General features: G+C 41.5%; 1 protein-coding gene across 1 annotated transcript in view; it reads left to right on the forward strand.

Moving 5' to 3' along the window:
• Window positions 1–218: 218 nt before the first annotated feature.
• ITGA2 (integrin subunit alpha 2) overlaps window positions 219–24,980 on the forward strand; it is a 105,291-nt gene continuing 80,529 nt past the window's right edge. Inside the window, exon 1 of the mRNA XM_082382195.1 lies at window positions 219–418. Coding sequence (XP_082238321.1) covers window positions 361–418 — 58 coding nt within the window. The 5' untranslated portion in view covers window positions 219–360. The remainder of the gene's footprint in view (window positions 419–24,980) is intronic.

The raw sequence follows: 24,980 nt of genomic DNA on the forward strand, positions 1-24,980 counted from the left end.
CCCGTCTGATGCGCCCGGCAGGAAAAGCCCCCAGGGGCGAGGTTCCCACCCCCCGCCACTTCCTGGATCCCCGGGCTGGGAGGGCGTGCGGGGGTGGAGGTGAGGCCTGCGGGGGTGTGGAGGGGCCCAGGTGCAGCTCGCCGGGCGGCGGGGCGGGGCTGGGGCGGGGCCGGGGCAGGTCGGGTGTTTGCTGAGGCGAAGGGGCGGGCCTTGGCGCCCCGGGAGCTGCCCGGCAACTTTTCCCGGCTCACACCCGGGAGCGGGAGAGAAGACCTCGGGACGGCTCCTGGGGAGTCTCCGGGTCCTTGGGTCCCCGTGCAAACCCAGAGCAGCTCCAGTGCCCGGGGCGGCGGGCTCAGGATGCGGCCAGGACGGACAGGCGGCACACTGCTGCGGCTGGTGTTAGTGCTCAATCAAGGTAAGCCACGGGTTCGCTCCGCGTGGGTTGCAGGAGGAACTTGCGTGGGTCCCGGGGGCAAAAGCGAGGAGTTCTGCGCCAGCGAGGCGCAGGTGGCGCGCGTCTCTGCTCTGATTCCACGTGGACCCAGGCGCCTAGCCATCCCAGCAGGATGGAGAGGGACTCCCCATTCCCGCTCTCCCTCGCCTGGTGTCCCCATAAGGCACGGCTCACCCTGTCTGTGAAGCACCCTTCAAAGTCAACTCGATGCGCGCTTCGCTCTTAGGCACACACGCACGCGCACACATGCATGGGGGAGTAAAGATTAGTGGAGCGCCTGGAGAGCCAGAATCCTGCTGCCGGGCTCGGACAGGTGCCCCGCCAGAGCCGGACCCGGAGGTTCTGTGCGTCCCGGGAATCCGGTCCTGGGAGATAGCCTGCCCCTAGGGCGATGCCTGGTGGCTTTGCAGGAGCCTGGGAGCCCAATATGCTTATTTTTCAACCCCAGGGTGTGAATAATGTCCCTGTTTCTTCAGGACGCAGCACTGATGTTTCTTCCCTTAGGGGACGTAGGAAAACCAAGCGCCTCTTCAACACTTGGCAGAGGGGAATTCTTCACGCCCTTCTGCCTGCTTCTTACTGTTGTAACGTCGTCTGTTCGACGGATGTAAACTTAGGTCAGGAAGAGTTCTTTTCCGCTTTCTGGATCTTAGGCGCCGCCGCAACGAGAGATTTACCCGCAGCTGCAGCTCCAACGGCAGGGCGTTGAGAGCCGGGCCCACCCGTCGCCTGACTCCTTTTGCACTAAGTGGGGAGGTGAGGCTGGGGGTACCCAGCTGCGGCGCAACCACAGTCCCTCAAGAGTACTTTCTCCAGGGGACTTCCCTGGCGGGCCAGGGGTAAGAATCCGCGCTTCCAGTGGAGGGAGCGCGGGTTCGATCCCTAGTTGAGGAGTTAAGATCCCGCGTGCCACCAGGTGTGGCAAAAAAAAAAAAAAGGCTACTTTCTCCAGACCATTATCCAGAGCCTCACGTGTGCTTACTTCAAGAACTTTAGTTTACTTTTGGGGTGGGTTGGGGTGGGGGGAGTCGCATTTGTATATCATAGTTTGAATAGCTATCAAAGCAAAACAGACAAAAAAGTGGTCTCTGATTTTCAGGTGTTTTTACAAAGAGGGTAAATCTTTCTTAAACTGCCCTCTTTTGAGGCATTTAACCAGTTGTTATCATGAAAGAATTCTAATGCAGAAGACCCTGTAGCATTTTCTCCAGGTTAGAGAAAGAGAAATAACACGACCCCAGCGGAGAATAGGCATCGTTAGTTTTCCTGTCTAACCCTGGGTCTGGTGCTTCACAGATATTCTCTCCTGGGACCCCAAGAGTGTTTTGAGGGGCCATCAACCCTAACTTAGGGGTTTCAGAGAAAGTTGGATGCACCTTGAGAATCAGCTCCTGGACACCACCACCTTCCCAAGAGCTAATGGACATTTCAGTGCAAGCCTTTCATCTCTCTTTAATTACCCATTATTAACAGAAGCTATGGAACTATAACATCGTTTTCTTATCTTTGAAGTGTTGAGGCTTGTTCTTTAAAAAGCAGTGAGAAATACTTCAGAGGAATGTAGTGCCGCAAGGCATGAAGTCAGGTACAGAGACTTCACCTGGAGTTGGTTAACAAGCGCAACTCGCCGCAAGCCAGCAGAGGTGATTTAAAATGACATCTGTCCAAATAGTTTGTATATTTCCTCCTTCCTCCTGCTCCAGGTGTTTACATACTCATGGAACAGGTTTTCTCTTAATTCAGGGTAATCATAATAAAACTTTGTCATCTGTTATCTGAACCCAAGTTCCCAGGGAAACAGCATCAGTTTTTGATACCATGAATATCCAAGATTAAAATGAATAATTGAAAGCTCTCGGTTTGTGACAGCTGCAGTGTTTTATGGCATGACCCTATCTGTATAAAATTTTGAGTACTCATCATTACTGTACAGACACACATGTAGTTGCTTATAAGTTATATCCATGTATATTTGTGTAATATAAATACCAAAAATTAAAATGTAAAAGGCGCATATGTGTATGCGTTTATACATCTACCACACACCAACCACTGTAGAAACTTAAAACCATCAAATCTCACTTTAACACGTAGATTCAAATTCGCTTTCTATAAACATTCTCACAGGTATTTAAGAAAAAGCAGTGCTCATAGTTTGGTTTCATATTTATCACTTTTCATTGATCATTCCTTGGTTTAAGTGCTTGCAATCATTGAAATGGTAGCCGGCAGGTTGAGGATGGAAGAGAAAGACCATAAGAGGCCTGGATAATCCATAAACTAAGTAATAGGTCCATAGGGAAAAGGGAAATGTGATTTTAAAATGCGCGACGTCACTTACACTGTCTAGTGTGTTGCTTGGCTAAGGATAATCCTTCCCTAGCCTCATCTCTTGCCCTCTCTGGTACCCTGCCCGAATCACCCCCTATTTTCAGATCCCTAATTTCCCCTCAGGCTGTAAATATTCTAATTTCCCTCTTAGTAAGCAAGTCCTCCTTTAGTATGTAATTTGGCAGCTCTTTCCTCCTGAAGCACCCTCCACCCCTGGCTTCTGTTCTCCCTGTTTGTCTCCTATTTTCCTGGCTGTTCTTTCTTAGTCTCCTTCCCAGGCTCGGCTGTTTGGCCCAGTCCTTGCTGGTGTTTGCAGAGTTCCGTGCTGGATCCTCCTCTTCATTTTACCAGTTCTCTCTGGGCCTGCTCCCCGCTCAAGTCAGCATCTCCAGCCAGACTTCCCTCCTGAGTTCCAGATCAGTGTTTCCATCTGTTAGCAGATATCTCCACCTAGATGCCCTATATGCACGTCCAACTCCACGTGTCCCCAACTGAAGTAGATATCTGTCCTCTGAAATTTTTTCCTGCATTGTCTATTATTGTTTAATGGCAGCATTATCCTGCAAACGTGGAAACCAGGGATCTCTTGCCTGGTCTGCAACCTCACAAACTGTCTCTAAGTTCTGTCTGCTCTCCCCAACTCATGTGCCTTCTTCTACTGCCCAGTTCAGGCCCTCACTTTTTTGTGTCTGGACTCCCACTGTCTTTAAGCTGGTTCTCCTGTGTTTGTCTCTTATCCCTCCGGTCCATTCTCTGCTTTGTCACCAATGTTATCTTTCTAAACACTTATCTGTGTCCAATCACCCCTTTGCGTCAAATGTTTGGTGACTTCCCATCTCACGCAGTGCGCACGCAGTCCAAATTCTGTGGCACGTCAGAAAAAGTCCTTCGCCATCTGGCCGCAGCCTGCCTGTTCAGCTTCTTCTCTACGACACTCCCCCTGTGCACACCTACACACAAGCACACACACTGCACATATGCACACTCACAGTACACACACCCCAGAGCCATGTATACGCACCTATACACACCCTTCTGTGTTCTGACTGCACCTGATCATACCATATTTGGTGTTAGAATATTTTCCAGACTATTTTCTTGGCCTTCACTGCCTTGATGCTTTTTCCCTTTTTTTTTCTCATCCCTTTGCAACTCACCGTTGTCCTATGTTGAAAGAGACAACCCCAAGTAAAATTATAAAGTAGGGAAGTTTTTATAACAAAAAGGGAAGTTTGAAGTAATCTCTCATTTCTGGGACCCACCCTCAACGACCTCTCTCATCTCAGCCCCAGCCCCTCAACCACCTTAGACCACCAGCTGATATGGTAACTCCCCTCCCCCATGGCTCTCCAGCTACACCGGCCCAACCTCGACTAAGCTTTGCTTTCCTAAATACTGGTTCACAAGCCACTGTTTTGATTCACATTCATGGATTGGGGCTCTGGATTCAGTATTTAAAAACAATTACTCATACGTTTCTGATGTTCAGCCAGGTTTGGAAGTAATTGCTTAAATATTAGCACTGCACTTTCTCTTTCCTAACAAATTAAAATTCCAGAATTGCCTGTACCACCTTGTTTTGTGATGACCACCAAGTCAGGTGTATTTCACCACCAAGAGTCAGAGAATGCGTCAGTTCAAGTGAATTCCCTCTAAAGTATGTGATGACTGCTCCTGTCTTAGTGTGCTGAAAGCCTTGGGTGTATAAAAAGGGAAAAGCCTGTTAATGCAGAGAGATGAGCTTCTAATGGTGGAATTTTAGACATTCAGCAAAATAAAGGCCATTCAGTCTGTGTGTTGAAAATAAAAGAATTTCAGGAAGAATAGGAAAGATATTTGGGACCGAAAGTGTCATCTTGACATCATGTAAATGTTACCACTAAAGTCACTATCAGCCCTGCTTAACTTGGGACATTACAGAAAGATCCGGCACAGCATAAGAGAAAGAACTATGGAAAGCTGTTACTCCAATCAACAAGTCAAAGATGTGGAGGGTGTGTGTATGCGTGTGTGCTTTTGTATCTTATGGTAACTAATGATTTACCTGGAGGAACACACAGAATAATGACTCTTTTTTTTAACATCTTTATTGGAGTATAATTGCTTTACAATGATGTGTTAGTTTCTGCTTTATAACAAAGTGAATCAGTTATACATATACATATGTTCCCATATCTCTTCCCTCTTGCATCTCCCTCCCTCCCACCCTCCCTATCCCACCCCTCTAGGTGGTCACAAAGCACAGAGCTGATCTCCCTGTGCTATGCGGCTGCTTCCCACTAGCTATCTATTTTACGTTTGGTAGTGTATATCTGTCCATGCCACTCTCTCACTTTGTCACATCTTACCCTTCCCCCTCCCCATATCCTCAAGTCCATTCTCTAGTAGGTCTGTGTCTTTATTCCCGTCTTGCCACTAGGTTCTTCATGACCTTTTTTTTTTTCCCCTTAGATTCCATATATATGTGTTAGCATACTGTATTTGTTTTTCTCTCTCTGACTTACAGAATAATGACTCTTAAAGAGAAGAACCTTGATACCACAAATCCCGAGACAACAATAGGTCCTCTGTGTGAAAGTGACCCCTATGATTCTCCCTTCTGATGATACATAGGTGCTTTGTTGCTCTGGATGCAGTGAATTCCATAAAACTAGTTTTTGATCATATCTTTATGCAACGCTTGCTTTATGTAAGGCAACGCGCTGGATCCAGTGTGGAACCACTGGAAACTTGAAATGTGGTCCAGAGAGGTTGCAGTCTATTTGGAAACAAGTCCACGCATGGGGAAAAGACAGTGTCTCAGACCCTGGGGGGTGCCTAACCAATTTCATACCCTGCCATCCACCTTTCTGACAGAAGCCCAAGTACTGGGTTAACCCCTCCTCTGCTCCTCTGCACAGCTAGGAGATCCAGGGAAAGTTGAAGGGTAATTGGACTGAGCCAGTACTGGTGGTCCCAGATCTCTCGCCAGTGTACGATTTAGACATGGACATATAATGGAATTTTGACCAATGAGATATGGAGTGAGATCCACTCAGGGACTTTGGGGAAAGAATTTTTCATTCCTAAGGGAGATGCTAGTTAATAAACATACTGTCAGGTCTAGATGTAAATCTGGGAACAGCTGTAGCCATCTTGCAACCATGATGTCAGGACTAGCTTGGAGATAAAGCCAGTACACTGGCCTTGTGGAAAGAGAGAAAGAAGAGGGTCCTTGATATTGTCTTTTATTGATAGTTACTGAGATTTCGAGCCGTCATACCTCCTGGTGTCTTAAAAAATTTCTGTGTAATTTAAAACTTGCTATGTTGTTCTTGTTATGTTGTTGTGTTGTCTATGCCTATAACATAAAGATGTAATGTAAGTTTCTATAACATAATAGGTGTCATATGGTCTCATGCAGTTAATTGCTGAATGAATGATACAGAACTAGATGTTGAGTTCAGAGGATGGAGAAATATCACGGTGACACGTTTAAGTATCAAGCCTCTAGAGAGGCCATCCTGGGGGCAGGAAATAATTGTTACCATTCAGATCTACTGTGAAGGGCCTTAGAGATCAAAGTTCAGTTCTTTGTAAATGACTGTAAGTGGTAATACGGTAATGTAATCACTAATAGGCCCCAAGTCTCCTAGTTCCTGGGGCCAGATGTTTTAGATACTTAAATAGGAAAGGAGAAGGCCATTATGCCCGGAACACATTACTCAAGGTATTCACAGAAAGTGAGAGCTGGGAGGCGAGTGGGTGCCCAACCATGAAAGGCCTTGTAAACCCTGGAAAGGAGCATGGAGTTTATCTGGAAGACAGTGGGAAGGCTCTGAAGGTTGTTAAGGGACAGTGACACGCTCAGGTTGGCCCCTTGACAGATCACTCTGGCAGCAGGGGGGATGGTGGAGTGAATGGAAGCTGGACTGAAGGCACCAAGACCACTTAGGAAAGAACTGGGTCTAGGTTCGGTGTTAGAGATGGCGGTGGTTCAACTATACTCCAATATAAGATAAAATTAAAAAAAAAAAAAAAAAAGAAATGGCAGTGGTAAAAACCCAGATAGTGGCAGTAGGGAAAGATAGCTGGGGACAGATGTGAAAGGTATTAAGGAAGAATGGACAGGATTTGGTGATTGATTTACGAGGGTGGCAGGGAGAGAGGGAGAAGGTTAAGACTGAGACCTGGGTTTCTGATGTAAACAACTCGGGGGGTGCCATTCACCAAGACAGGAGCGCTGAAGGACAGCAAGGTTAGAGGAAAAAGAGAGCAGTTCAGCTTGACAGGTTGAGTTTGAGACATCCACGTGAGTACGTGTAGCTACTAGATGGTTATGTGTAGCGGTGTTAGGAACAGGAGCGAGAGCAACGTGGGGATAGAGATTTAGGAGTCGTGGGCATCTGGAGAGGGATTGAAGACATGATGTTGATGAGTCAGACGAAGAGAGACTAGAAGATGACTTTGGCGACAACCTGAGGAGCTACCTTAGAAGGTCAGGTGAGGAAGCGGAGCTGCCAAGGGAGAGAGAAGGTGCAGCTGGAGGAGGAGAGAGAGGACTGTGCAGACTGGGGCACCGCAGAAGTGTTTCGAGAAGGAAGAGTTGGTCCACAGGATCAACGTCTTCACAGAAGTCAGGCAGGTCTGACCCCCTGGGTGAGGGCAGTCTCTGCCGAGGGGAAAAAACAGAACCGGAGTGGGGTCAGCTGAGGAGTCAATGGAAGGTGAGGGATGGGGACAGTGTCAGGAACTTTGGCAGGAAGAGAGGAGCGAGGAGCTAGAGGGACGAGGTGGGAGGGGCTGCTTAAAAACAGACAAGCAAACATTGGAGAAACTTGCCTAAACATTATCATTGTGTTTACTTCTGTCACAGTACTGCACGGTACACTTGTAAGTTTTGAAATTTACATTGAGGCATCCGTAGGTGGCAGGAGTCCGTGACACGAGAGAAGCGAAGAGGAGAAAAGGGGCACGCATGTCCGTGGAAAGGCTGCTGTCAGGGAGAAAGAAGAGGGAGGGGGGAAACTGGATGACCCGCAAGGGCAGCAGCTCCGGACAGATTAGAAACCACAGGTGATCACGTGAAGGAAGTCGGAGCAGGTTCTGGGCTATGAAATGGAGAGGATATTAATTGATGAGAGAAAGGTGAAGCCGACCAAGGCACACAGAGAGAAAACTCAAAACAATCTTTTCAGAAACCATAGTCCCATATAGCACAGAGAACTAGTGTTGTCTTTGAAAGGTTCTGGTCATAAAATATTAAAGCCTTTTATTCTGCATAACAGTGGGTTTTTGTTCAAGGCGTTTTGAACATTTCTATTTAATATAAATTAGAAAAGAAATGAATGTCTACTCTTAATTTTGTTAAAGTTAAAATTAGTTCAAGGTACTATTCAAGTGTTTTATCCAGTCTATGCCTGCTGACTCTTGTACACGTAAACTACATTTACTAACCAGTATAAACTCGAACTGCATATTTTCGTAATGTTTTCAGGTCCATTGAATATGGGGACTGTTCATAATTTTCAAATACATTTTTCCTCCTTGGAGAGAATTGTGTGTTCTGTTGACCAAACAGTTCATAGAAACTGGGCAACTTTGTCAATGAAGATTCCTGCATTATTATTCCATGTTCTGAAAGGGTAACTGCAATTCTTCCTTTTATTGGTTTAAAGGGACTAGAGCAAGTTTTTACTGCAGAAACCGTACATAACTCCTGATCATTGAAAGGCTTTCTGTATAAAAATGAGGTTAATGTTTAAATGAGCAAAGGGGAAAAAAAAGAGTGATGGACACTGTATTGTCAGTGTAAGAGATTATTTCATTGTGTTCTGAAGAGCGTGTACAAAGCTATTGTGCCGCTGCATGCCTTGAACATTGGCAGCTGTCATTCTCCTGATTCATTCGAAGGTGGCCTTTGTTTGTCTTTGTGTAGGCCTGATCTCATTTCCATGGATACCATGCAGAAATGCAGACTGAATGCAAGCTGGTTCCTGGCCAGTTCAGTAAGATAACTCTATTCCAAATTGTTTACCAGTTTCCTTCAGGTCCTTTAACCAAATAGCTTCTTGGACGCTTGTTAGAATATGGGCAATGAACCTTCTGAATTGTATAACCTTTTTGTAACCATATTCTGAATACTAGTGCATAAAATAGATATTTCAGAGAAATTGACTTAGTTTTCTGTGTACTTATTGTTTGGGGGGGTGGGGAGGGAGGACATAGCCTTGGTAATTGGAATCATTTTATGTGATCTTTATTTTCCTTTCAGTATAAAAATGTAATAGCCCAGATAAAAAAATCTTAATGCAAAATGGGAAGATGGTTAAATAATTTATGTGAATGTCATAGTGTCTTAGTTCTTTCAGGCTGCTGTAACAAAATACCACAGACTGGATGGCTTGTAAACAACAGAAGTTTATTTCCCGCAGTTCTGGAGGCTGGGGAGTCTAAGATCAAGGTGCCAGCGTGGTCGCATTGTGGTGAGAGCCCTCTTCCTGGTTCATAGCTGGTGCCTTTTTGCTATGTCCTCATATGGTGGAAGGGGCTAGGGGTCTCTCTGGAGCCTGTTTTATGAGGCACTAATCCAGTTCATGATGGCAAAGCCTAAGCACCTCCCAAAGGCTCCCACCTCCTAATACCATCATCTTTGGGGGTTAGAATTTCAACATATGAAGTTTGACGGAACACAAACATTCAGACCATAGTATGTAGTAATTAAGAAGTCCCTTTTATTATTACAGTATTTAATTTTTGCCCCCAAGGAATCAGACTTTAACATATTAGTATCATTTTTGTTTTTTTGGCTACGGTTCCAGTGAAATATGACCTTAGCCCTTTATAACAGTATAGTCCCTTAGTCTCTTACCTTAATCTGTGTTCTCTTTTTAAAATACAATTTAGCCCCCAACCCGTATTCTATACATCCTTTAAGTAAGTCTCAATTTCACTGAGGCTCATGCACCCCAGGAAGCCTTCCCAACCCCTAATCCAATTTAGTTGTCCTCCTCACGTGGACCCTTTCATAACAGTTGTCACATTCTACCTCAATGATATGTTTACTTGGCTCTAAATCCTATAGATCGCAAACTCTGAGAAGACGGGGGCCATGTCTTCTTCACTTGTGCCAAGTTGAGTTTTGTTGAATGAATGAAATATGTATGACAGCTATCGTAACACGGGTTAAAGGCACACTTTCCAAATGAATGCCAAGCCCAAAACCTCCTAGTTCTTTCCAACTCGTATATGCCAAACGCTTCTATTTGCAGGTTTATCCAAATTTGCTAAAATATTCCTTTAGTTGATCAATTGTTTGTTTGTTTTTTTACTTCCTTGAGAGAGTTTGTTTGCTTTTGGAATATTTCTCCTTTGTCTTGAAATGTCTAACTAGGATAGCGCTATTGACAAGTAACAAGATGAATAAAAGTATTAGGACAGTGCAGACATCTTTTTTTCCCTAAAAAACCCTTTCTTGTTCCCCTCTTCTGTCCTCATAAAGCAGTACCATAATTTATCTTCAGCTTGACTCTCTCTCCCACTGAATACATTTTTAAGATCACCTTTCATCCTATTTATCATTGTATTCTCAGGACCCAGCATATAGTAAGCACCCAGAAAATGGTTGGTAAAAAAATTTTTAAATGAAAATAGAATTTTGATAATATGAGGTAAATATGTCCATCAAAGTACTAAACTTGATTAATACTTTCAGTTTATAGCTTTTCTTTATAAAGCAGAATATTTCAGTATCCTTATAGAAAATGACATATACTAACATATTCTCGTTAACAGAAAAAATATTTATATTTCTTCCTTTTGATGTTCGTAAGTGTGGATGTAAATTTTCATAGATATACTTGCCATTTATATGAAAATGACTCATTTACTTTTTTCGCTTGGTATCTTTTGTATATACTTTTCCCTGTGGCCCTCATATTTATAACTTTACATTAATACATCCTGCCATGTCATGGTTAACTATTGTCCCATTGTTGTATATTTAGGTTGTTTCCTGTGGGTTTTTTTTCCCCCTACTGCAAGTAATGTGGCTATAAATATCATTGTGCAAGGAGCTTTTTCTTTCTTTTTTCCTTTTGGACAATTTCCAAAAGCAACGTTACTGGATCAAAGATTATCTGTATTTTTTAGCTCCTGTCGCATACTGAACACTGTGGTCATCAGTAATGTGTGATTTTTACCAATTTTACCAACATTAGATTTTAATTTACTTTTTGTAGGTTTTTTTTTTTTTTTTTATAAATTTATTTATTTATTTATTTTAGCTGTGTTGGGTCTTCGTTTCTGTGCGAGGGCTCTCTCCAGTTGTGGCAAGCGGGGGCCACTCTTCATCACGGTGCGCGGGCCTCTCACTATCGCGGCCTCTCCTGTTGCGGAGCACAGGCTCCAGACGCGCAGGCTCAGTAGTTGTGGCTCACGGGCCCAGTTGCTCCCCGGCATGTGGGATCTTCCCAGACCAGGGCTCGAACCCGTGTCCCCTGCATTGGCAGGCAGATTCTCAACCACTGCGCCACCAGGGAAGCCCATGTAGGTTTTTTTTTTTTAACTTCTTATAGGTTGATGAGTGTAACCTGGTGCTTCATATTTATTTTAATTCTCATGCTTTATATTCATCAGAGTTCATTTCTAAGTTACAATTTTAAAATGCCTATCTTTTGGAAAATATATGTAGAGTAGGATATTCTAGAATTTAGGCCCAGAAGAAACCTCAAGAGACCATCTAGTAAATGCCTCATTTTTACAGTAACCAGCTTTTGAAATGACTAAAGCCCAGGTCCATCATTTCAAGATAGCCTTCAGAATTTCCTCTGAAAATCTCTTTGACAGACTTCTCCTTGTCAGCTATTTCCCACAGATTGATTACAATCCATTTTCATTTGAGGAGTGGCAGTTCTCTGGTTAAGATTTCCATACTTCCGTGGGTCAGAACCTTTTAGGGGGAAAGAGAAGACATTCTGTTTGCCAGAGCACTTGACTTTGAGTCTCCAAATCTGGAGATTGTTCTGGTTAACTATTGCAATGTAACCAATCACCCTAAAACTTAGTGGCTTAAAATGACGACCATCATTTGTTATCTCTCATGGTTTCTTGCATAGGACTTTGACAAGAGCTTGGCTGGGCAGTTCTGGCTTGAGATCTCTCATGTAGTTACCTTCAGAGGGTAGGCAGCTCTCTCTCTTCACGTGGTCCCATCAAGGGGTTTCTTCAGCATGGCACGCTCTGGGTGGCCTGATTTCTTGCAAGGCGACTCAGGGATTTAAAGACAAGTGTCCCCCTCAAAACTGGCAGAAACTGCATGGTCTTTTCTAACCTAGACTCAGAAATCATACAACTACATCTATTCATCAAAGAAATTACCAAGCCATACCTAGATTCTAGGGGAGGAGATTTACTCAGCGTCTTGATGGGAAGAATGTCAAGTAAGTCCCAGACATGTTTTAAAACCACCACAGTGACTTAGTCAACTTAATGGTGTTTACAAGACTGTTGCTTGTTTATATCATAGTTGTTCAACTTCGACATTATTGTCATTTGGGGACTAGATAATTCTTTTGGGGGATGGAGCAGCGGCAGTGGCACGAGGGGCTGTTCTTTGCACTTTAGGATGATGAGCGACTTCACTGGCCTCCACCCACTAAATGCCAGTAGCCACTCCCCTTTCCCGCAACAGTGTGACAATGAAAAATTTGTCCAGACATTACCAAAAGCCTCCTGAGGGACAAAATTGCTCCCAGTTGAGAAGCACTACATTAAACAAACATGTATTAATGTTCATGGCATCATGAAAGGAACTCTAGCTCTGAAGAGTAAATTTTAATTTTAATGCCATTTTTCTGGCTGACTTTGGGTAAGTCACAGGCAAACTCTTCCCCACCTTGCTGAGTCATTGGGAGGATCAAATGGAATTATGAATGGAAAAGTATTTTGTGCACTGTAAAAGCATATATAATGTTACTTTTCAAAATTCATATCCTTGGTATTCATCCATTTTTATCATCATTCATTTTTTTTTTTTTATTTATGGCTGTGTTGGGTCTTCGTTTCTGTGCGAGGGCTTTCTCCAGTTGCGGCAAGCGGGGGCCACTCTTCATCGCAGTGCGCGGGCCTCTCACTATTGCGGCCTCTCTTGTTGCGGAGCACAGGCTCCAGACGCGCAGGCTCAGTAGTTGTGGCTCACGGGCCCAGCTGCTCCGCGGCATGTGGGATCTTCCCAGACCAGGGCTCGAACCCGTGTCCCCTGCATTGGCAGGCAGATTCTCAACCACTGCGCCACCAGGGAAGCCCCCATCAATCATTATTTTAAGGGACCTCAGTGGAGTGTCTATCATAGGGTAGTAGAGTGTCAGACACGGGAGGAATTGGAGGATTCAAGGCAGTCCCTCCAGGAGCTCTGCTTTCCATGTCTAATGTTACCTGTGGAGGAGAATCTAGATCCTTACTGAATGTAAAATTTAACACTCAAAACAAAGACTTTTAAGGAAAAGTTGCATTTTTCTTTCTTAATGAAAGCAGGAGAATGTTACGCTGCTACATTCCAAACGCAGTTTTATGCTTTTGGCTTTTGCACTACTTTTATTTTTTCTTTTAAGCACTATAGCTATAAGCCAGACACTCTAGAGCTTAAATCTGTATATACAGTGAATGTATGGTTCTTTTCAAAGGGCCTACAATTTCTAAGTTTAGTTGCTTTATTTTTTTTTGAGAGGAGGGGGGACAGGCTTTCTAAATTATTTCTGCAGTATTGTCCTTTCAGCATGAAGACAATGCTATTGAGAATGATTTCCTGTAATTTTGTACATGTTCAAAGGATCTAATGTGACCTATGACCATTTTCTGTTGTACATATTCTAGGTAATGATTAGCTACACTTGAGAGTTTGAAGTCTGTTTTCTTTTTTTTTTTCCTAATATACTGTTATTTATTTATTTATTTATTTTTGGCTGTGTTGGGTCTTTGTTGCTGTGCGCGGGGGCTTCTCATTGCAGTGACTTCTCCTGTTGCGGAGCACGGGCTCCAGGTGCACGGGCTTCAGTAGTTGTGGCATGTGGGCTCTAGAGCACAGGCTCAGTACTTGTGGCTCACGGGCCTAGTTGCTCCGCGGCATGTGGGATCTTCCCAGACCAGGGCCCGAACCCGCGTCCCCTGCATTGGCAGGCAGATCCTCAACCACTGTGCCACCAGGGAAGTCCCATGAAGTCTGTTTTCTTAGTTTCAAAGTCAGGGTCTGAGTAACCCCGTTTCCTGTGTTTGTGGTTTCCTGGAGGGTCCGTGGGCTGATAATGTTTTCTTGGCTCTCATGGTGAGTGTGTCTCAGCAAAATGTAGACACGCTGTCCTCCTATCCATTGCACAGCAGTTCTCAGAAACTTAAATGGAAACTTATTCAGGATATGTTTTTTTATGTGAGAGGTGAAAGTAGGATCACAAATTAACATGCCTTTTACAATTTCTCAAAAAGTATGCTATTATCAGTAATATATAATGATATTAGTAGTAAAAAAAAAAAAGACAAAAACAAGCTGTCTTTACTGAGTGCTCATCATTTGCTGGACACTGGGTTAGAGTTTTATATATACTGTCTGATCACAATAAGGTAGGCTCATAGATTAGGTCTATTTCACGGGTGAAAAAGCGGTGGCTTATATAGGATGAGGAGCTTGTCCAAGGTCACAGAGCTATTCCAACCTCAGAGGCCAAGCTTTTAGGCTCTGTGAGGTACTGTAGGTCTTGCCCAGTATGTGGATTTTTCAGTTAAAAAATAAAAGCCTTATACTTCCAGCACTGGCATACTTCTGCCACTACATCACCCCAAAATATAAGGTTCTCCTAAAGCTAGATAAAAAGCAAAGTTAAATGTTCTCTAAAATTCTAAATAGAAAATAAAATGTGTGTATATTTGTATATACATATGTATGTACATATTTATTAATCTTTTAATCTACCTCTATATGTATCTTCTCAGTAACCTGCATTCAAGCATCTTCCCTTGAATCAGTCCAGAACTTATATTTATTGATAAACCTGGTCTTTACTGATCTCCCATTATATGTATAACTTATTATTATGTGGAAAGGTGAAACAATCAGCAGTCCATCTGTTAATTCAATTGATTATTGATCTACAACCATGTAGATACTCTGAGTACGGGGGAATATAGCAGTAAACAAAACAGACAAAGTCCCTACTTTTCGGGACAAAGGCAGATTTACCATAAAACAAGGGAAGCTTAAGCTTCAGGCACCCTCACTCTGCAGGCCTCTTCCCATGTATTCACATGCCTGATATTTTTATTAAATATGCAAAAGTTCAGATCATTGTCTCTTGTATACCCTAACGTAACATATTTCAACAAAGACATCAACAACAAACTGGTTGATAAATGTCATCAGTTCAAAAAGTTTCTGGATTAATCCCTTTAAAAGAAAATTTGAGGTACCTTGAAATATTATAGCTCCTGTATGATACTGGAAAACAGTCCTAAACATTTACATGACATTACAAATAAGGTGTTATGAAAATGAAAGAAACTTTCCTTAACTGTAAATAATAATAATTTTAAACATTCAATTTACCATGTCAAAAAAATTACTTTTTAGAGAGTATGATTTTATAAAGTTATCAAGTAAAGAGGTGATCAAAAGATGTAGAGCCAAGGCAAAATCTATTACAGAAGTATGTCAGGCAATCAGTAAAAGGTATGTTTTTTAAAAAATATATTTTTCAGCTTTTAAAACTATTTATTTGCTAGGATTACTTTTCTCATTCTAAACAAAAAGTTAATTTTATACCTGAATTTGTTTCACAATTTTATAATTTTTTCCTTAAAGAGACATTCTGTCCCAAATTGTAGACATGTCAATCCCTACAAAACTTAACTCTTCTAATACAGTTTCTAATGAGGGTGGCAGACAAATTAAAAAGATAAATACATAACATAAGAGGTAGCAATGCACAGTAAGGGGGACAGAGAATGCTGGGCAGGGAGTGGGAAGCAGGAAGATATTTTTTTGCTTGGTGTTATATTATATCTATTGCTATATAACAAATTACCACACATGGGGTAACTTGAAATAATATACATTTATTATCTTACAGTTTCTGTGGGTCAGGAATTTGGGCATGGCTTCACTGAGGTCCTCTGCTTCAGGATCTCTCATAAGGCTGCAACAAGGTGTTGGCCAGGGCAGGGGTCTCATCTGAATTCTTAACTGAGGAAGGATCCACTTCTGCTCATTTTAATTGTTGGCAGAATTAATTTTCTCCAGGGCTATTAGACTGAGGGCCTCAGTTCCCCACTGGTTCTCAGTGGAAGGCTGCCTTCAGTTCCTTGCCCTGTGGGCCTCTTTGCTTCATCAAAGCCAACAAGAGAAGGCATCTACTAGCAAGATGGAAGTTACAATCTTATGTAATATAATTACAGAAGTGATACTCTGTGATATTTGATTCTGCGTTTTGAATCTTCATTTCTATTGGTTTGAAGTCACAGATCCTGCCCTCAAGGGGAGAGGATCACACAAAGGCATGAATAGCAGGAGAGGGGGATCACTGGGAGCCCCCTGACCACCACAGGTAGTGAGGATTGGCAGCTCTGATGGGTTGATGTTTAATGTAGAAACAGAACACTCTGGGAAGAGTGTTCCATGCAGAAGAAACAAATGCAAAAGGCCTAAGGTCAGAGTGAGTTTAAGGAAGAGCCAAGTGAGTGAGCTAAAAAGTTAGGATAGGAGGTGAGGTCAGACAGGGTGGGGAGGCAATGAGTATGCAACTATCAAGAGACAAAACGTACACAAGAGAACAGTAAGTAACATTTCGAGGTAGTACATCACAATAAGAGATGCAGATGGTGAATTATAAGATGGGTGTGTACAGGCTAAAATGATGGGGGAAGACCCAAACCAAAAGTTTATAAAAGAGAAGTGGCCTGTGAACAGAGATATAACAGAAGAAATACTCCCTCAGTTACATCTATTGTTTCCATACATGGCCTCGAGATGTGTCAGGCATATCTTGTTAATGAGCAAGCTATTCAACAGGTGCTGACTTGCTAAATGCACAAAAATGCTATTCTGAGAGAGAGAGAGGGAGAGGAAGAGAGAGGAGTTTCTCCTTTCACATAAAAGGAATTTAGGGAGATACTGTTCAAATAGAAAGCGAATTGATGAGCTGGTATTCCAGTACTTTACCCCATCCTCTCGGCCATTGGGAGCCAGTGAGTCTGCCAGATGGCAACTCATCCTCCAACATCCACATGAAAAAAAGAGAATATATTGAGTTGTTAGGAAGCACTGTCATAATAAATGGACTTCAGAAGCAATTGCTATAGACTTTTGAAGATGTTCATTGCCTGCAAGATCAAAAATTGTGAAAGGGCATCAAAATCACCCAACAGTGTGCGCAATACTCTAATACTTGATGTAGTTATTGTCACAAAATAACGACTTGTATTTTTTTCATACAAAATGTGAACCTTAAATGATATAACTTGAATTAATATATATCTCTCCTGCATTTATATATGCACATCTGTATATTGACAGGCTTATCTTTGAAACGCAGCATAGTAAATTGAAAATTTCTGATATAATCCAATTTCCCCCATCTTAGTCTGCTGGAGCTGCCGTAATAAGACACTGCTGAATGGGTGGCTTTAACAACAGAAATTTATTTTCTCACGGTTCTGGAGATAGTAGTCCAAGATCAAGAGGCCATTAAGGTTGGTTTCTGGTGATGCCTCTCTTCCTGGCCTGTAGACTGCTGCCTTCTGGCTGTGTCTTCATGTGCCCTTTCCTCTGTATGTACATGCAGAGAGAGAGATCTGGTGTTCTTCCTCTTCTTATATGAACACCAGTCCTATCAGATTAGGTTCCCACCTTTATGACCTCTTTTAGCCTAATTACCTCCTTAAAGGTCCTATCTTCATATACAGTCACATTAGGAATTAGTGTTTCAACATGGGAATTTGGGGAAGATGTAATTAATCCATAACACCCCTTTAGGTTTAACTACATAGTAATGCATTTATTTCTGCATGAAAGTGATGCACATATTTCTTTAATATGAATGCAGAGTAAATGTCAAATAAATGATACATGCACACATCATTAAAAAAAAAAGTGGCCATAAATTACGAAGCAGAACAAATTATGACATTATTACCCAGATATTAGCTGTAATCTCTTTGCTTCTTAAAATTGAAATATAATTCTTTTGAATCCCTATTCCACCCTTACAGGAAAATATAGTGCTCTCCCAAGATTTCTCTGAACCCCCAGGAGTTATCCATTTTCATTGTCATTCAGCCCTCAATATCCAGACTGGGGAGTTTTTGTTCTTCACTCTGACAAGTCTGATATTTGATTTTACGCTATGTAAAAGCTAATACATTAGCTCTTTACAGTTTCATGGATGCTGACAGATGACATGAGGTTCCTGAGTCAGAGACCAAGGACTTTATTACTCATAGCATGACAGGTAGCACGAGCATGTTTATATCAGTTTCCCTGTGCTTCCCCCAAAGTATCATGAGGGCAACGGCAAGGGCTCCAAATGGAAGCCTGCACACATTGAGTAGGTTGCATTATGAGAGAGGAAAACTGAGTTTGGTGACCTGATGTTTTACAGCAAGAATTCAGCAAACCCATTCTTTGTCCTGGAGAGTGAGATTACCTTACCCTCAAGGTTTCTTGCTGCAAACACAGCCCTGAAAAAATGGCCCAGGTAAACATCGGGCAGGATCTAACTCTACTGGCATACCCATCATATTGAATTGTATGGTGGTCCCCAAAAGATATTTCTATATCTCAGTCCTCAAAATCTGTGAATATTACCTTATTTAGATAGAGGGGCTTTGAAGATCGCCTTGTGGAAACTGTTGGGAGAAACATGAACGTTGAAGCCACTTTCAGTGAGGGCTCAGAAGGAAATGAGGAACACGTTGTTGGAAACTGAAGGAATGGTGATCCCTGTTATATAGTGGCAGAAAGTTTGGCCTAACTGTGTCCTACTGTTGTGTGGGAAGCTTTCAAGCAATTAACTTAGATATTGAGCTGAGGAGGTTTCCAAGCAAAATGTTGAAGGTGCAGGCTGCTTTTTTCCTTGCTGAATGTAGTAAAGTGCAAGAGGAAAGAGGTAAATTGAGGAAGGAAGCATTAAACAAAAAAAGAACAGTACTTAATGATTTGAGAATTTCTTAGTCTATCCAGATTCAAAAAAAAAAAAAAAAGAGCAAATATTAGGAGACTCATTGTTAGGAAAGTGTGCTCTGAAGAGAAGGCCAAGGGTGTGTCTGGAAAACGTTTTGCTGAATGGATTAGGCGTGTGCTTCCTGGATCCTCTCAACCATCTCAGCAGAGGCCAGGAAGAGAGAGAGAGTTATCCAGGAAAGATCTGTGGAGAGCTCTCTTGTCAAATGGCACAGATCCCCATGACATACACAGGAGACCTACAAGGTTTTTAGGAATGTTGTCTCAGCAGAAATGCTGCTCTTGGACTGAAGGGGACAAAGAAGCAGAGGCCAATAGAGCTGTTGCAGGCCCAGAGGACAGAGCCTTGAGCAACAGAGGATTATTTTCAGGCCTGAAAACCTAACGGAATTTGACCTGCTATGTTAAACTTTCTTGGTACCAGTGACTCCTTTATTCCTTCTAATCTCTCCCTTTTAAATGGAAATGTCTCTCACATGCCTGTCACACCATCCTTTTTTAGAATCAGAGAAATTATTTTCTAGGTTCACAGACCCCCAGATGGGGAGAAATTTGCCCCAAGACAGATCATACCTGGAGCTTCACCCATCCCTGATTTAGGTGAGAGTGTTTCTCCTGGACTCTTAAGCACAGTTCTTCTGGGAACCTTTGCTGCCCCTAAGAGAGCTCCCCCGCGTCTTGGTGATAACTGGACCTTCCTGCTGCCCCTGCCTCTGCCGATACCTCTGCAGCTTCTGAGGACCTGTCCCCACCAGCCATGGGATAGAGATTTGCTCCACATCCTTAAAGCAGTGGCACCCTGTGCTTGCACTTCCATAGAGATTCAGACCTTAGAGTTCGTGTATATGAGTAATTTGGATTTTATTTTATTTTTTATTGAGATATAATTGACATATAATATTATATTAGCTTCAAGTGTACAGCACAATTAACTTATAAAATTTTTATTGGAGTATATTTGACTTAATGTTATATTAGTTTCTGGTGTACAGCAAAGTGAATCAGTTATGTATATATATGTATTGCCATCCTTTTTCAGATTCTTTTCCCATGTAGGTTATTACAGAATACTGAGTAGAGTTCCCTGTGCTAATCAGTGGGTCCCTATTAGTTATCTATTTTACATATAGTAATGTGTATATGTCAATCCCAATCTTCTAATTTATCACTTCCCCCACATTTCCCCTTTGGTAACCATATGTTTGATTTTGAGATCTGTGAGTCAGTTTCTGTTTCATAAATAAGTTTATTTGTATCATTTTTTATTAGATTCCACATGTAAGTGATATGATATCTGTCTTTCTGTCTGACATTATTTAGTATGATAATCTCTGGGTTCATCCATGTTGCTGCAAATGGCATTATTTTGTTCTTTTTTATGGCTGAGTAATATTCCATTCTATATATGTACCACATCTTTTTTATCCATTCCTCTGTTGATGGACATTTAGATTGTTTACATGTCTTTCCTATTGTAAATAGTGCTGCAGTGAACATCAGGGTGCATGTATCTTTTCAAATTATGATTTTCTCTGGATATATGCCCAGTTGTGGGATTGCTGGATCATATGGTAATTTTATATTTAGTTTGGTTTTTATTTTTGTTTTTTTATGCCTGTGTTGGTTCTTTGTTGCTATGTGCGGGCTTTCTCTAGTTGCAGCAAGGGGGGGCTACTCTTCGTTGCGGTGCACGGGCTACTCATTGTGGTGGCTTCTCTCATTGTGGAGCACGAGCTCTAGGCACACGGGCTTCAGTAGTTGTGGCACACAGGCTCAGTAGTTGTGGCTTGCGGGCTCTAGAGCACAGGCTCAGTAGTTGTAGCACACGGGCTTAGCTGCTCCATGGCATGTGGGATCTTCCCGGACCAGGGCTCGAACCCATGTGCCCTGCATTGGCAGGCGGATTCTTAACCACTGCGCCACCAGGGAAGCCCTATATTTGGTTTTCTAAGGAACCTCCATACTGTTCTCCATAGTGGTTGTATCAATTTACATTCCCAGCAACAGTGTAGGAGGGTTCCCTTTTCTTCACACCCTCTCCAGCATTTATTGTTTGTAGATTTTTTTGATGATGGCCATTCTGATTTGTGTGAGGTGATACCTCATTGTAGTTTTGATTTGCATTTCTCTAATAATTAGTGATGTTGAGCAGCTTTTCCTGTGCTTCTTGGCCATCTGTATGTCTTCTTTGGAGAAATGTCTATTTAGATCTTCTGCCCATTTTTGATTGGGTTGTTTATTTTCAACACAATGATTTGATACATGTATATATTGCAAAATGATCACCACAATAAGTCTAGTTAACATCTATTACCACACATAATTACAAATTTTTTTCTTGTGATGAGAGCTTTTAAGATCTATTCCCTTAGCAACATTCAAACATACAATACAGTATTATTAACTATAGTCACCACGCTGTACCTTACATCCCCCTGACTTATTTTATAACTAAAAGAGTTCTTATATTTTTGTTTACTCCTTAACAGAGACATTTCCTCCCGAAAATGCCAGCATACATCTGCAGGAATGGGCCAGAATGCAATAAGAGAGTCCTAGTTAAAAATACTCCTCTTTTCCCAATTCTACCTCTTGCTTTTGGCCTTAATTCTCTTCTCTTAACATGAATTTTTTTCCCCTTTAACTCTCTGGATTTTTTTGCAAATGAACCCCTTCCATGAAAAGCCAGCCCCACCTGCCCTTCAATGTATGTAGATATGCTTAAGTTTTGCATTAGCCACACAGATTAGACTTTCCTACCATCTTCTACTACAAATATGTGTCATTGAGCTCTGACAATGATATCATAGAAATCAAGATACTTCCTGACAAAATTTTGTGTTGAATATAGAATGATATATTTTGTTTAATACATTTATTTCTGCCCTTGTTTTCCGAAGATTTTGTTCCTTTCTGAGCTTCACTACATTTTGAGAACAAAACTGGGTTAACTATATCTCATTACCAAACATATATTTATTTCTCTTTTGAATTATCTTATAACTTAAAATCAGGTTCCAGAATAAAGTGGGAGAATGAACTCCATATTTGCTTAAACTAATTCTTAATTATTACAGTTTCCCAGAAATCTGTTTCAGAGATGAGCAGGAACTCTCAGGGCAGGAGGTGCTATAAACTTTTTAAATGAGTGGAAGAAAAAAGAAGTTTGCCTTAATCAATGTGTGCTTAACTATCTGGTTTGCCTGTGGATATAAAAATGACAACAAGCCAGGTTATAATCAAGGAAGAAACACGACACCCTTTTAATTGCAGACAGAGAGGAAATTAGTTAACCCTCCAGGACATACATTGCTTATTTTTGCAGTAAGGTTTTGTGAGATTCACTGAATACTTGGGCTCGGTTACTATCAACAAATATACAGCAAGGTCACCTTGGATAAGTACTTTGCTGCACTATTACTGCATTCACAGGCATCCGCATGAGGACAGGAGGGAAGAGTTACACTCTGACATGACCCTGAAAGGGCAAGGCTGAAGTCACCGTGAAACTCACTGCAGCTAATATAGACCTGGAATGTATAAATTAGTAATCTATGACTTGCTGGGCCAGTTTCTCACCGTCCCCATAGTCTGCTCTTTCACTTCTCCATAATGCTGAGCAGGATGTTCCTTGGGCCCGGAATGACCTTGGCCTTCCTCTTTATGCAGTGAATTCCAGCTCATCCTCCAAGGTCCATGGATTGCCACCTCTTCTATGAAGGCTTCAAACTCAGATGTACCCTCTTCTCAACTTTTGGATCAGGGTTCTTTTAGCTTTCTGAAATTTAATACTTATCCCATGATGATATAATTGTTCGTTATTTTATTCCAATTACAAGAAAGGAAACTCAAAGACAGCAGAGATCTTGTCTGTTTTGTTCATTGCTGTATCTCTAGGACCTAGGAAAATGCCTCGCACAAAGGAGTTGGATAAATATTTTTGAATGATTCATTTCTTAGTGTGTGGGCATGTTTGGGGGGTAAGGAAACACAGTGAATCAAATAGGGTTGTTATTTTCCATATGATTCAGTTAATTTATGAGAACAGACATAGGAACACATTACTATGACCAGTGGGATTGTAAAAAGGAAATAGACATTGAATTAGACAGAATACTTACATTAAATTTATAGAAGCTAATTAGCTATCATAGGCAAAGTGTGAAATGGTGACATAGTGAGTTTTAAATATATATTTGAGAAAAATAAGTATAGTGAACTGAGATTGTCCAGATTTATCAAAAGTGGCAGGCTCTTGAGGGAAGGATTGAAGTACAGGAAAGAAGAGATTTAGTATCAATGGAATGAAGGAATGGTGATGGAGAAGGACATGTTTTGTGAGAAAAATGAGCAGACCATTTATGAATGGAAATTCTGGACAATAAGTTTGAGAAGATGAGCCAGACCAAGACTCAGATATCAACTACCAATTGTGTGACACTGAGCAAGAAAGACATCTAATCTCCATGAGTTGCAGTTTCCATATTTATACATTGGTAATAATAGCTAGGTTTTGCTGTTTCACAGGGTTGGTGGGGATCAAATGAATCAAGATGATTCTGACATAGACGGACAAACATAAGCATTAAGAAATAGGCTACAAATTGGAATATACATTATGGTTTAAATATTAGAGGGAAAAAATACTGGAAGGAAATTAACTGCACTTGCATGAGAATGATATGATTATGAGTGATCTTTCTCCCCCTAATTTTGTCTATACTCCAAATCATCATCAAAGAACACATATTCATTAAAAATTCATTTCATTCAACAAATATTACCCTAGGTGCTGGGAAAATAGGAGTGAATAAAAGAAATAAGATCTGAGCTCTCAAGTCGCTTAGATTTTAGTAGGCAGAGAGACACAAAACAATGCAGATACATAAGATCACTTCAGATGTCAAGCGCTGCGATACTGGGGTAATGATGGAGAAGGATGTTGCTGGTAGAGGAGTGAGGGGAGGTCTCTACGAGAACAGCAGAGACTTGAACAAAGACTTAAATGGTGAATAGGTGGCAGGACACAAATACCGAGTGGGGAAGAGGGCTGTAGGCAGTGGGTCAAGCTGCTGCAAAGGCCATAAGCAGAATGAACTGGATGTGTTCAAGGGACAGAAGGAGAGCCAGTGTGGCTGGAACACAGTGAGCAAGGACAGTGGTGGAAAGTGAAAGTCACCAGATACACAAGGGCCAGATCATGAAGGGCTTTTGAAACTGTGGTAAGGAAATTAGATTTTATTCTCAGACATTGGGGTATTTTAAGCAGAGAGATGAAATGATATGATTTACATTTTTAACTAATAGTTTATATATGTATGTATATACACATGCATATATGTGTGTATATACATAGTATATACATATAAGTATATATACACATATTTGTGCATATATATAATAAAATTTAACTGCTATGTGATAAAATGGACTCCATCGTGATTTCATGTCATGCCATGATCTGCCAAGGTCTAATTAATAGGGGAAAAAATGAGGTCATTATATATATGACCATATGTGGTCTTTCTAGCAAAAGATATTTTAAAAGAGGAGACAGTTTGATATCACCTCCCCAAGCTTTTACTAGTTTGTTAGATAATTGGTAACGTATTTAAATAGGATTTATTGAGTTCTGCACTATGGGGTAAAGTTAAACTGTTGATTGGAAACACCAACACTCTGAATGTCAGTTCTGGTTCTCTGCTTACTTTGCTACATTATTTTCGTTTGCATTTTATTTCCTGAAAAGTATAAAGAAGCAGCGGTGCATATCAAAAATAGATATTAAGGAGAAAATTTGCAAATGTGAAGCTGTGTAGATTTTGCTACAGAGTATTTGAAAATTATGATTTGTCCTTCTCTTCCTGGCAGCACATTTATTTCTAAAAAATAATAGTGAGCTGAGCACTCTTGAGTGAACAAATCCGCGGTAGAATGATTTTGGCAGGTAAAGAGGCACGTCAACTACTTTAAGTCCCCAAAGCTTCATCA

This window comes from Balaenoptera borealis (assembly GCF_965194805.1).
Source record: "Balaenoptera borealis genome assembly, chromosome: 2".
Taxonomy (NCBI): domain Eukaryota; kingdom Metazoa; phylum Chordata; class Mammalia; order Artiodactyla; family Balaenopteridae; genus Balaenoptera; species Balaenoptera borealis.